This window comes from Micromys minutus (assembly GCF_963924665.1).
Source record: "Micromys minutus genome assembly, chromosome: 10".
NCBI classification, from domain to species: domain Eukaryota; kingdom Metazoa; phylum Chordata; class Mammalia; order Rodentia; family Muridae; genus Micromys; species Micromys minutus.
Window position 1 is genome coordinate 24,345,338 of NC_137979.1, and position 11,188 is coordinate 24,356,525.

Below are 11,188 nucleotides of genomic sequence, written 5' to 3' on the forward strand. Positions count from 1 at the left end.
TGTCAAGTCAACAATTAAAAGGAACCGGACATCCTCAGTCATGTGACCCCTTCAAGGATCCAACCCAGTTTCAGAAGCTGAAGGTAGAGCTCAGTTGGTAGAGTGAGTGTGTACCTAACTCGCAATGACAGTCTGTGTTTTGGTTCATGGTACAGTAAACTGGGTGTAGGGGTGTAATCTCAGCTTATAGGAGGGATCAAGCCAAGCCATAGTTGTCAAGAGGGTTTCTCCAGTGCAGCAGCAGGGGCTCATGCACAGAGCCAAGGGTGTCCATCTGTCCCTGGACAGAAGATCTCTCTTGGAGGATTTATCTCTACAGCACAATGCCTGTCGCTAAGCGCTGGCCTTAAAGATCCTCAGAAGATCGTCAGAAACAGACCTGTAAAGATGGAATGCTGTGCAGGAGAGACCCAAGTTCTCCCAGACATCCTCAAACATCTTACGGCAGGAGACTCTGAGCGAGGCCAGTGAGGAGAAGGAAAGGTCCCTGGAGATGAAGGGTGGGAGGAGCACTTCCTTTATGGCGCTGACAGCTGGTTAATTACAGAGGAAGTGTGTGTTAAGGCTGAGCCCCAGCAATCATTCTCTCTGTCCTAAGCAGGGAGCAGAGCCAGATAGGAATGGATCAGCTGAAGAGGGTACTGTAGGTTCTGTCTACTCCAGAGGTCAGTCCTATTTAGGCTTAGTTGTACTGATTAAAATGCCTAATTGCTTCATGTAAGGTCTCTTTTCATCACCTCCCCAACTTCTACATTTCAGAGTCCCATGAGTCCCAGTCCAGTCCTTCTCCAGCCCCATGGCCTCCTATTGCCTTCCCCAGTCTAAAACCAGCTGCTCCCATGATCCCACCCAGGATAGTGACTCCCTGACCCCTTGCAGTGCTGAGCTCTCTACTCACCCTCAGTTGTGGGGAGGCTTCCCTCTCCTCTGCCCAGCACCTCAGTAACAGCTGTCCTTCCGGACCCACCTTACCCTCAGAGGAACTTCCTGAAGTGTTCTGAAGACAATCCGCTGTTTGCCGGGATCGACTGCGAGGTCTTTGAGTCACGCTTCCCCACAACCATGGCCTTATCTGTGCTTGTGACCATTGAAATGTGCAACGCCCTCAACAGGTAGGTAGAGGAGTCCAAGACAGGCCGGATCTAGGGCCAAAAGAGGCAGGAATTGGACTGAGATCCAAGCAGATTAAGATTGAGGTCTCTGGATCGGGGAGGTCAATAATAGGTTCAGTGGGGCCGGAACTAGAATTCGGGAAGGGCCTGGGGTGTGATGGAATGGAGGTCCAGGACTGAATCTGAGGGAGGGCCTCTAGGGTCAATAGGATGCGCAGCAGAAATACCCACCCTGGCTCTACAGCCTGGGTAGAGAGGTGGTTGCTAAGGTGGGTGAGCCCATCATGGCCTGACATCCTGTCCTGAGTGGGTCCCTGTGCCTTTCGTAGCGTCTCAGAGAACCAGTCACTGCTGCGTATGCCGCCATGGCTGAACCCTTGGCTGCTGGGGGCTGTGGTCATGTCCATGGCTCTGCATTTTCTCATCCTCTTGGTGCCGCCTCTGCCTGTGAGTTCCCTCCATGCCTCCTCCCTCCTTGGTTCCTTGGGTCACAATCAAGTAGTCCGTGGACATTAGAGGCCACCCCAACTGAGTGCCGGCCTTCTTAGACCTCGGACTGGAGAGACGGTAGAGAGAGATATGTCTAGCCAGCATTCCACAGATAGGTTCCCACCTTTGGGGGGGGGACAGAAAAGGTGGAGCCCTTTTGCTGAGGGGACCGCCTGGGTCTGACTGGAAGTCAGGGGAGGATTGGGTGGGCAATGGGAAAACCCAGTAGGCAAAGGTGTAAAGGAAGGGTTTCCTAGGACACGCCCCTCAAGAGCCCATTGCAGTCCAGGTGGGTGACACAGGTGTGTGGCTGGCACCTGTAACCGGCCCTCCCTGCCCCCACCAGCTCATTTTCCAGGTGACCCCACTGAGTGGTCGGCAGTGGGGGGTGGTGCTTCAGATGTCTCTGCCTGTCATCCTGCTCGATGAGGCCCTCAAATACCTGTCCAGGAATCACATGGATGGTAAGTGGGAGGCCCAGCCCCTTCTTGGTGGCTATGACCCAACGATTTGACGGGAGAGGTGTCTTGCACTGTAGGAACCTTGCCTGGGCCTATTGGGGACACTGCTCAGGACCATGCTGCCTCAGCTTCCTCACTTTGCCATACCCTCTTCCCCCACGAGCCCTTACTGCCCCACCCTGCCTTATATGCCCAAATGTGGGTAAGATGCTGCCGTAGTCCTGGCCTTGGCCTCTGACCTCCCTGTACTGGCCTGTGTTTATCCAGGACATATCTCGGGACATCTATTCAGGCCTGGAGTAGGCAGTCGCCAACCACTTCCAGGACCCCATACCACACTGGGTTGGCTTTTTGGGTGTCATTTTAATGGGTGGTGGAACAGAAGGAAGGGTTTGTCTTCACCTGGGAGTGATAGGCAGTATCGGGGTTAGGTCCAGAGAAGAAAGCTAGCAAGCTAGAGAGAGACTCGGGTTGGGCTCAGCAACTAGCTAAGACCTGCTTTGGGCATCTGGGACTTTGGGGGCCACTTCTAGCTGGAATGTGACCCCTGATCCAGGAAATGGTGGAGGCTATAAATAAATTCCATGCCTGTCATTCCATAAAGGCCCCCACACCCTACATGCTAACCAAATCCACCGGACACTGGAAAAACAATGTCCTTTTTAAAGGCCTCAATAGCCTCTCCCTCTTCTTTGGAGAGGTCTGAACGGGGGATGGCAGACTCACAGAGCCTATGAGTGAGGCTGAGGGCAGCTGAACCAGGCCATTCAGCTCCCTCCATATATGGTTCTTTTGGGCTCACCATTGGTGGACTCTGGGAGAGGCCTGGAAGAAATGGGTATGATACTGGAGATTCAGAATTGCATCTCTGGCCAGACAGCATAGGAGGGCCCCCCCAGGAAACCCCTCCCTCCACACTCAGCCCACAGATATCCCTTGTGAAGAATGGCCTCTGAGAAGCATCTAGGGGATGTTTTGTCTTCCTTGAGAGACAGCACTCATCCCTGGTGTCCACAGCAACCAAGGAGCTCAGCACATTTGCTTGAAGAAACTTGAAAATGAAAAATTTGTCCCCATGGCTAAAATTTCTTATTCCCTTGGGGGAGCCCTGTGTCTGGGATACAAATCCACGCCAGATTCCTGGGCTCAACAGGATGGGGGATGCTTAGATGGGGGAGGTTAGAGGACTGCCCGGTTGGTGCTACAGGAAATTACTGGAAGATTTGGATTAAAGTAGATTACATGGGTAGGGTGGAAGCTGGCGGGTGGAGACTGGGGGGGGGTCTAATAGAGCTGGTACCTGTGACAGGAAGCCCAGAGGACACTGAAAGCCTAAAACGACAAGACAAGGCCTGGTTATGCTCAGGGAGTAGAGCCCACAAAAGGTGTGTAAGCTTGGGGTAGGGGGTAGGGTAGCAACTGGAAAGATACTGAGGCTGGAGTGGAAGCTGAAGAGACTTTAAGGCTTGAGAAAGAAACTGAACCCCGGTCCAGGGTGAATTGACCCCAAGCCACACCATTACCAACCTTCTTGACCTGAAATGTTGGCCACCATGGTCCTGAAGAAGTTTGATTTGAAAGGGAGTGAGCACAGGTCTTCAGGAGGGACCTGGGCTGGGCACCTGTGGCTTCCCCTGGGGAGCGGTGTGTTTGCTGGGAGTCCAGACAGCTCTGCCTTGGGCCGGCAGGCGGCCGAAATCCCTTGGGCCTCCTAAAGCTGGACAGGGCGGGGGTGAGAGAGGGGACCCTTTACGTTCCCAAGCCAGCTCAGTGGCCTTTTAGGGAAGTTTTACTGAGGCCCGGACGCCTGTGGTTTTTATGTGATTTATGAGGATGTGTCCTGGGGAGAATTGTGGATGGAGGGTCAGCTCTGGGACTAGGGGTCCTCTCTCCACACTTGGCGCTCTTCAGGTGTGACTGAGTGGCTGTCAGGAGGCCTGCAGGCTGGGATGGGGAAGCTGAGAGGGATGGATCTGGGAGAGAACACGGTACAATGGCAGATCCAGAATTCATTTAAGGACGTGGGAGCCATGGAAAGGTTGGTGGGGCCTGATTGGGGATTAGTAAGATGCCAGCATCAGAAGGGAGGTAGTTAGGCAGGGTAGATAGTTAGGCAGATAAACTGAGGTGGGGCCTCAGTCTCTGCATTGGCTGCAGAGATGAAGGTTGGCTTGAGAACTGTGTTCTGTTGAAATCAGAGCACATATGGAAGGAGGAAGAGGCAAAAGGAGGACTTCCTGCTTGTGGACCTAACAGCAATGGGGAACACTCCCCAAACAGTTTTCTCTGGGCATATAGAAGGGACATGGAGCAGCAGGATTCCTGGGGGCTGTGGCTCCGGAGTGCCACTGAGGCTAGGGATAGACCATGTGTAGAAGGTTCCAGGCCCTAGGAAGTGGGGAAGGTAAGAGGCTAAAACAGGAGCTGAAGGGAGCAATCTAGGATATCTCACTCCTTGTCTTAATATCATTTCTCGGTTTTGTTTTGTTTCGTTTTGTTCTCCTCTTTCTCTCCAGAAAAAAAGGACCTGAAGTAAATCCTGGGAGCAGAGGGGGATCTCCAGTGTGGCCCTCAGACTGATAGTGTCCAAGTATTTGTCCCTCCCACCCCTGCCCCTGCACTCAGCCACCTGTCTCCTGGACCCTGCTAAACGTAACAGGCCTGAAATAAGAATGACCATCTCTAGGTCTGGTCCCAGAGTCCTGTGTCCATTTCTGCCCTTCCCTGCTGCTCTGGCCCAGGAGTTGAGTCCAGGAAGGGAAGCTGAGAAGCCAGAGCTGCCTGCAGGGCCACCACACATTCCCCCACAGATCTGCAACCTTTCCCCTGCTTGGAGGCGGGCGTTTGCTCCGTAACTAGTGCCTCTGCCCTGACAGAGGACTCATGGGCGCCTTCTTACTGACTCTGACCTCTTGCTTAGTTTGGGTCTGGAGCCTGGTCAGCTATGGGAAGGAGGAGTCCGAGGGGACCATCTGGGTCCAGCTGTGAACACAAGGAGGGGCAGCCCCTTCCACTTGGCTCAGCTTCCACCAAGTCCACTCCTGTGTCTGTTTATGTGTGTGCTGGCCCCAGAGGGTTGAAGGATCACAGACAGATAGGAACGTAAGAAAGTGGGGAAGGAGGGGGGCTGGACAACGTCTCCTTTCCCAGGAGTCAGCCTGTGCTGGCTGGCTGGGCTCAGCCCTGGTCCCACCTTGAGGCTCACTTCCTCTGCTCAGGTTGACTCAGGGTGCCCTAACTTTACTGTCTGTGCCCCTGGGGCCTGAGACTCCAGGCATCCCTGGGTCCATGTCAACTTCTCCTGCCACCCAGCCTGGTGTGATACCATGTCACTTGCTATAGGGCTGGGTGATTCTAAATCTCCTGGGCCCCTTGCATTATTTTTTGTGTCTTTCTTCCTATCATACAGAGTCAGAGAGATGTCACTAGGAAGTGACTCCACAAGGGACTTTCTCTCCTACCTCCCCACTGAAAGAAAACATCTCGTGGGGAGTCTATCAGATGAACTTGTATTGGTGTTCTTTGGGATCTCTTTTTTCTTCCCCTCTCTTAACTCTGCTGTTGCTCCTTTGACAAAAGCTAGCTAAGTGTCACGGGAAACAGACTTAGCCCTTCCTTGAGTGTGTACAATATGATTATTTTATATGTAAATCAAGATTCACATCACTGTCCTGAACCCCGGTAACAGAAGCCCCCTCAGCCTACCTTGCAGACAGATGAACTCCATGCTTGGCTGCCCAGTCTCCTGCCCATCCTCTCACCCCTCTGGCAGGTTCTGGAGGGGCCTCGGAGAGAAATAGAGTTTGGAGGGATGGCTTGGCAGGAACAGAGCCCTGTGCCCACTTGCTGATGGTTTCTGATGGAGAAATAAAGGCGTGCGTCTGGGGGATTGGAGCTGGTAGTGTCTTTTCTGAACCCTGTGGACCCCTAGTTCTGTGGCCACTGGGGGGCATCTACTTGGAACTAGCAAAGTGAAAAGTCTGGGATCCCATCCCAGAGCCAGAGCCCATCTCTTACTGAAAGATGGGGCTTTGAGAAACACTAAGTTGGAATCTCAACTGAAACCACACCCCAATAGCAGAAGTGGAGTGAGCCTGAGCTTCATGAAGCAGCCTGCTTTCTGCTCCACTCTCGGCAGTTTAAGAGCAGCGCTCAACGGTTTAATCACATGTTTTATGATTAACACATCATCTCAAAGTAGAAGGAGCTGGGGGTGGAATGAGGCAGAGCTAGGCCTGGAGCCTGCATCCTAAGACCCCTCATGTCCCTCAGAGTCCCTGGCAAATACCTGCTGGCAATTCTGTGGTGCCTGTGGTTCTCACCAGGGTTTCTCTCTCTATGTGTTTATCCCCTTAGATCCAGCTATCTATCTCATTTCCAGTCCTATGCCCACCTCAAAGGGTTCTACCCCTTTCCTACAATTCTTCTCAGCCCCTGCCATCCAGGCATATCTCTGATGGTGTTTAATATGGACCCAGCTTCCTCAGGTGGTCCTGGGAGACAGCTATGAGAAGGGACTAGCCATGTCTCTGAAGAGAAGGCTCACCTCGAAGGTTTAGCTTCTAATCCTCTATCTAGTTGTCCTGGGATGGAGATCTTGGATACCCAGGCCCTGAAACACAGGGAAAGAGGCAGGACCGACTATATCATTTCTAGAGCCCATTGCAAAATGAAAACCTGGAACCCCTAAACTTAGTCATGGTCCTGGGCTGAGCTCTAGCTAGTAAGATAAAATGGACAAAACAGCTCAAGGTGTTTCTGGGCTGCAATAGAAATCAGTGGGAGAGCACTTTAAGGCCACAGGGCTGCGGGAAGGAAGAAAACCACAACTACAGTGCCAAGTGCAGGATTTTCTGTGTTTGGGCCTGGTATGTTATCTAAGTCACACATCTGTGAAGCTAATTGTGACAGAAAAGACATTTCACTCCCTGAGGAACTCCCAAGGATTTATTTTTCCAGTGTTCTTGGTCACAAGGTATCTCTAAGTTCTCTCAAATATAAACCCTGCACTCCTAGGGTCTTAAACGAGCATCATGACAGACCGAAAGGGTTAACAAAATGAGGAACCTATGGGCCAATCTTTCTGGCTTTCATCATAACGATAGGGTGCAGAAATGATATAGTGTAAACCTGAGGAGATTTGCAGAAGTGTGAGGCCCCAGCTTCCCCAGCAGCTGGGGCATGGCAGCCCAGGTCATTTTGCCTCCACCCCCACCAGGGCCCAAATCCATTCTGTCCAGCACACAGCATGACATCTACAGCCCTAGGCAAGGCAGCCAAGGTAAACAGAGGTTCCCTCACCTCACCCAGGAGGGAATTCCCAGGCAAGCCCCACATACTCCCATCTGGTTCCAAGGTGGCAGCTGCCAAGATGTCCCAGGGTCCCCTTGCTTTTCTGGAAACAAGGATGTTGTGCTCTCCAGGGCCCCTGTGCAAGGGGAGGGAGCAGATTGGGGCTGTGTTATGAGACATGGAAGATCAAAATGGAAGGCAGAGCCAAGAAAGGAACATAGGTATCCCAAGACCTGATCCCAATAACAGAACACCTGCATCCAGAACCTGATTCCCAACAGGTTGTTGCCTGTTACAGGACTGGAGTCATCTTCAGATGGATAAACCATCCATGATATCTGTACAACAGAGAGTCTTTAGCAACAAAGAAGCATAAATTATCAACACGTACAGCTACACAGACAGCATAAAATCGTTGTGATCAGTTAGCCATGACAGTGCACGTCTAAAATCTCAGCACTAGAGAGGCTGGGGCAGGAGAATTGCAGCAAAGAGCTGGGCTATCCTGGGCTACCAAATGATATTCTGTCTCAAATAAATAATGAAATAATCATTGCATTGGTTGAAAGAGGCCAGATACTAACAAAGCCCATCCTGTGCTTGCATGGCCCTGGAGTTCCACAGAAGCCAGGATAAGGATAAATCACAGCAAATCAGCCATTTACCTAGGCTGGGCCTCGGTACTGGGGAAGGAGTGACTGCAAAGGGGCAGGAGAACACGGTGTGATGGCACAGTCCTTTAATCCCAGCAGAGGCAGGCGGATCTCCGAGTTTGAGGCTAACCAGGTCTACAGGGTGAGTTCCAGAACTGAGAGACCCTATCTAGAAAAACCAAAGTGTGAGGGGTCAGGAAGGCCCTTCTAGAATTAACGTGTCAGAGAACAGCACATGTATTTGTCAGGACTCCTCAAACTGTCAAAAGTGGAAGCTTAAAAAAGTGAATTCCGCTTGAATGAAGTTTGATTTGAAAGGAGAGAGAGAGAGAGAGAGAGAGAGAGAGAGAAAGAGAGAGCACTAGAGGTGTAGCATGCTTGGCATGGACAAGACCTGGGGTGTGACCTCCATCTCTGTATAAACTGGACTTGGTGGTACATGTCATAATCCCAAATTCAAGGTCACTCCCCACTGCATGGTCAACTTGGGATGTGTGAGACTTCCTCTTAAATAAGGAAAAAAGAACCGTAGAAACGGTTAAGTAAGTCTGTGCTGCCCATGGTAGAGAGGTGGCAACTTTGAGAACTGACCAAGAAACAAGCCTATTCAGTGAGCAGTTGGTGTTGGGGACAGGAACCTGTGTCAGCCAGAAGCCCCTTATTACTGGACAGAAAACATCTGCAGAAAAAGATACAGAAAGGATGGAGGTGGACCAGCAGACTGTGGTGCTTTGGGCACTGAAGGGTAGGCGCCAACCTGGTCATGGCCCACAGTGGGAGGGAAGAGGTCTGGAAAAATCAGACAATGGGGAGAAGCCAAGCTTGGGGCCATGGCTGGTACCCAGCTGTCTCCATAGACCTCCCCTGGACAATTAGGTCAAGAGCTCTGTTCCAACAGTTAGAGGGGCAGTTGGGAGTTGGGGTGACTCCCCGAGGACACCAGGGCAGGCCCATGCGGTGTGGGAGTTGGACTGCCAGGGGACAAGTGGGAACCGATGCCACTCACCCTATTGAGGACTCCGGCTGCCCTCCAGGCCTGGGCAGTGGCTCCAGGATGGGCACTGACCCCCTCCATACCCACATAGCCGCTAAATTTAGCCAAGCAGAGGAGGCTGTCCTGGGGCCGAGTCGTTGGCAGCAGGGCTATGTCTCCCTACAAGGCCCGGCCCAGAACTAGAGCTGGCCACCCGGCCTTTGGGCTTATAAGGCAGCCCTGGCAGATCTCCAGTGTTGGAGTCTTCGGGTGGGACCTGGGCCAAGCCCTTAGACTTTGGGGAGCCTCTCTTCCAGCCACAAGCAAACTCAAGAAGTTCTTGTTCCATGACCTTTGACCAGGTGTTCAACTTCCAGAGCCTTGGTTTCTGCATCTGTATAATGGGCATTCTAGCATCCACTTTGCAGGGCCATAGGAAGGAAAAGTCTGCTGAACTCCATTGTGTGGAATTCTGACATGTGCTCTCTCAACCTGTACTAACAAAACCTAGGGCCACAAGATGTCTGTCCTTAAGAGTGAACCAGTACAAGAGCGATTTATCATGTGCATGTGTGTCTGTGGTGCTTGTCCATCTGGAGGTGTGTGTGCATGTGGAGGGGTGCGTGTATATATGGAGGTTGCAGGTCAACATCAGATGTCTTCCGCAATGGTTCCTCACCTGACTTTTTGAAACAGGATTTTTCATTGAACCTAGGGCACATTTGAGCTTGGCTGGCCCATGAGCCCCAGGGATCCACTTATCTCTACCAGTCCAGTGCTTGGTCCAGTGCTTAGCTACAGATGCATGCTGCTGAGCCCCTGTGAGTGCAGGTGCATGCTGCTGAGCCCCCGTGAGTGCAGGTGCATGCTGCTGAGCCCCCGTGAGTGCAGGTGCATGCTGCTGAGCCCCCGTGAGTGCAGGTGCATGCTGCTGAGCCCCCGTGAGTGCAGGTGCATGCTGCTGAGCCCCCGTGAGTGCAGGTGCATGCTGCTGAGCCCCCGTGAGTGCAGGTGCATGCTGCTGAGCCCCCGTGAGTGCAGGTGCATGCTGCTGAGCCCCTGTGAGTGCAGGTGCATGTTGCTGAGCCCCCCCCCCCCGTGAATGCAGGTGCATGCTGATGACCCCCCCAAGAGTGCTGGAGAGCCAAATTTGGGACCTCGTGCTTGCACCCGTGGAGCCACCTCTATAGTCTCATGCGGTTGACTTGCTTCCGTAGGATTATTATGGAGAAAAGAAAGCCGTGCCTTTGGTCTCACCCTGGGTCTTTCAGTAACTTCGGGTGGTCCTCTTTGCCATGCTTCCTGAGTACAGGGCTGATGCCCCAACGCAGACCTGACAGTTTATCCAACGAGCAATAAACCTGGCTCCTTGGGATGGAGTGAGAAGGGGGAGGAAGAGGAAGGAACAGGAGGCAGAAGAGGAAAAGCAAAAGGAAAGAGGATGGGGAAGAAGAAAAGGAGGAAGAGAGGGAGGAGGAGGTGAAGTGGGGGAGGAAGATGAGGAGTATGGGAGAAGGCAGCTCTGGCGTGAAGTAACATGCTGGACAATGGCTGCCTCCCTCTTCCTTTCTTCTCCCCATCCTTTCTCCCTCAACCGGAGCTGGTCCCTCTCTAGACCATGAGCATTGGTGGGGAAGCGCGAAGATGGCTCAGTCTTGGCAGCCACCCATTCCTATCACAAATGGTTCATCTCCGGGCCTCCTGCTCCAACAGCTGGGCACAAAGTCAGCTGGGAGAGGGACATGCCCTTTTGTTTGGGGTCAAGGCAAGGTCATGGAGCCTGCTGAAGCTCTGGCTCCTTAGGGAGAAAAGGAGAAGGATGTGGTTCCCACCACCCTGGACAGTGGCGTCAGACAGTTGAGAGAGTTCCTACTGGAGTGTCTGTGTGTGTGTGTGTGTGTGTGTGTGTGTGTGTGTGTGTGTGTTCTATCCAGGAGACTGGGACTGGCCCTGGGTGCTGGAAGGGGACAGAAAGCAGCCCAGTTTGCACAGGGCCTCAGTACCCTGCCCAGGGCCATTTGCTCCCTGCTAGTAGCTCATGAGGAAGAAGATTCTTTATCAGCACTCAGCATGGGTCTGCTTGGCCTGGGGTGCAGGGCAGCGAAGGCTACCAAGGAGACCTGTTCTTTAGGCTGGTTCTTCCAGTAGGCCAGGGTGAGACTGTGCCCCTCCAACCCTAAGTGTACAATATGAGCCAACCTGATCAGG

General features: G+C 52.6%; 1 protein-coding gene across 2 annotated transcripts in view; it reads left to right on the plus strand.

Moving 5' to 3' along the window:
- Positions 1-5,943, plus strand: part of ATP2A3 (ATPase sarcoplasmic/endoplasmic reticulum Ca2+ transporting 3) — a 30,486-nt gene extending 24,543 nt beyond the window's left edge. Inside the window, exons 18-22 of one of the 2 annotated variants that reach the window (XM_080924566.1) lie at positions 979-1,112; positions 1,442-1,559; positions 1,948-2,069; positions 2,330-2,404; positions 4,579-5,943. In XM_080924566.1, the coding sequence (XP_080780692.1) occupies positions 979-1,112; positions 1,442-1,559; positions 1,948-2,069; positions 2,330-2,404; positions 4,579-4,642 (513 nt within the window). In that variant the 3' untranslated portion in view covers positions 4,643-5,943. The remainder of the gene's footprint in view (positions 1-978; positions 1,113-1,441; positions 1,560-1,947; positions 2,070-2,329; positions 2,405-4,578) is intronic. The other variant, XM_080924565.1, reaches the window with a different exon arrangement.
- The last annotated feature ends 5,245 nt before the right edge of the window (positions 5,944-11,188 follow it).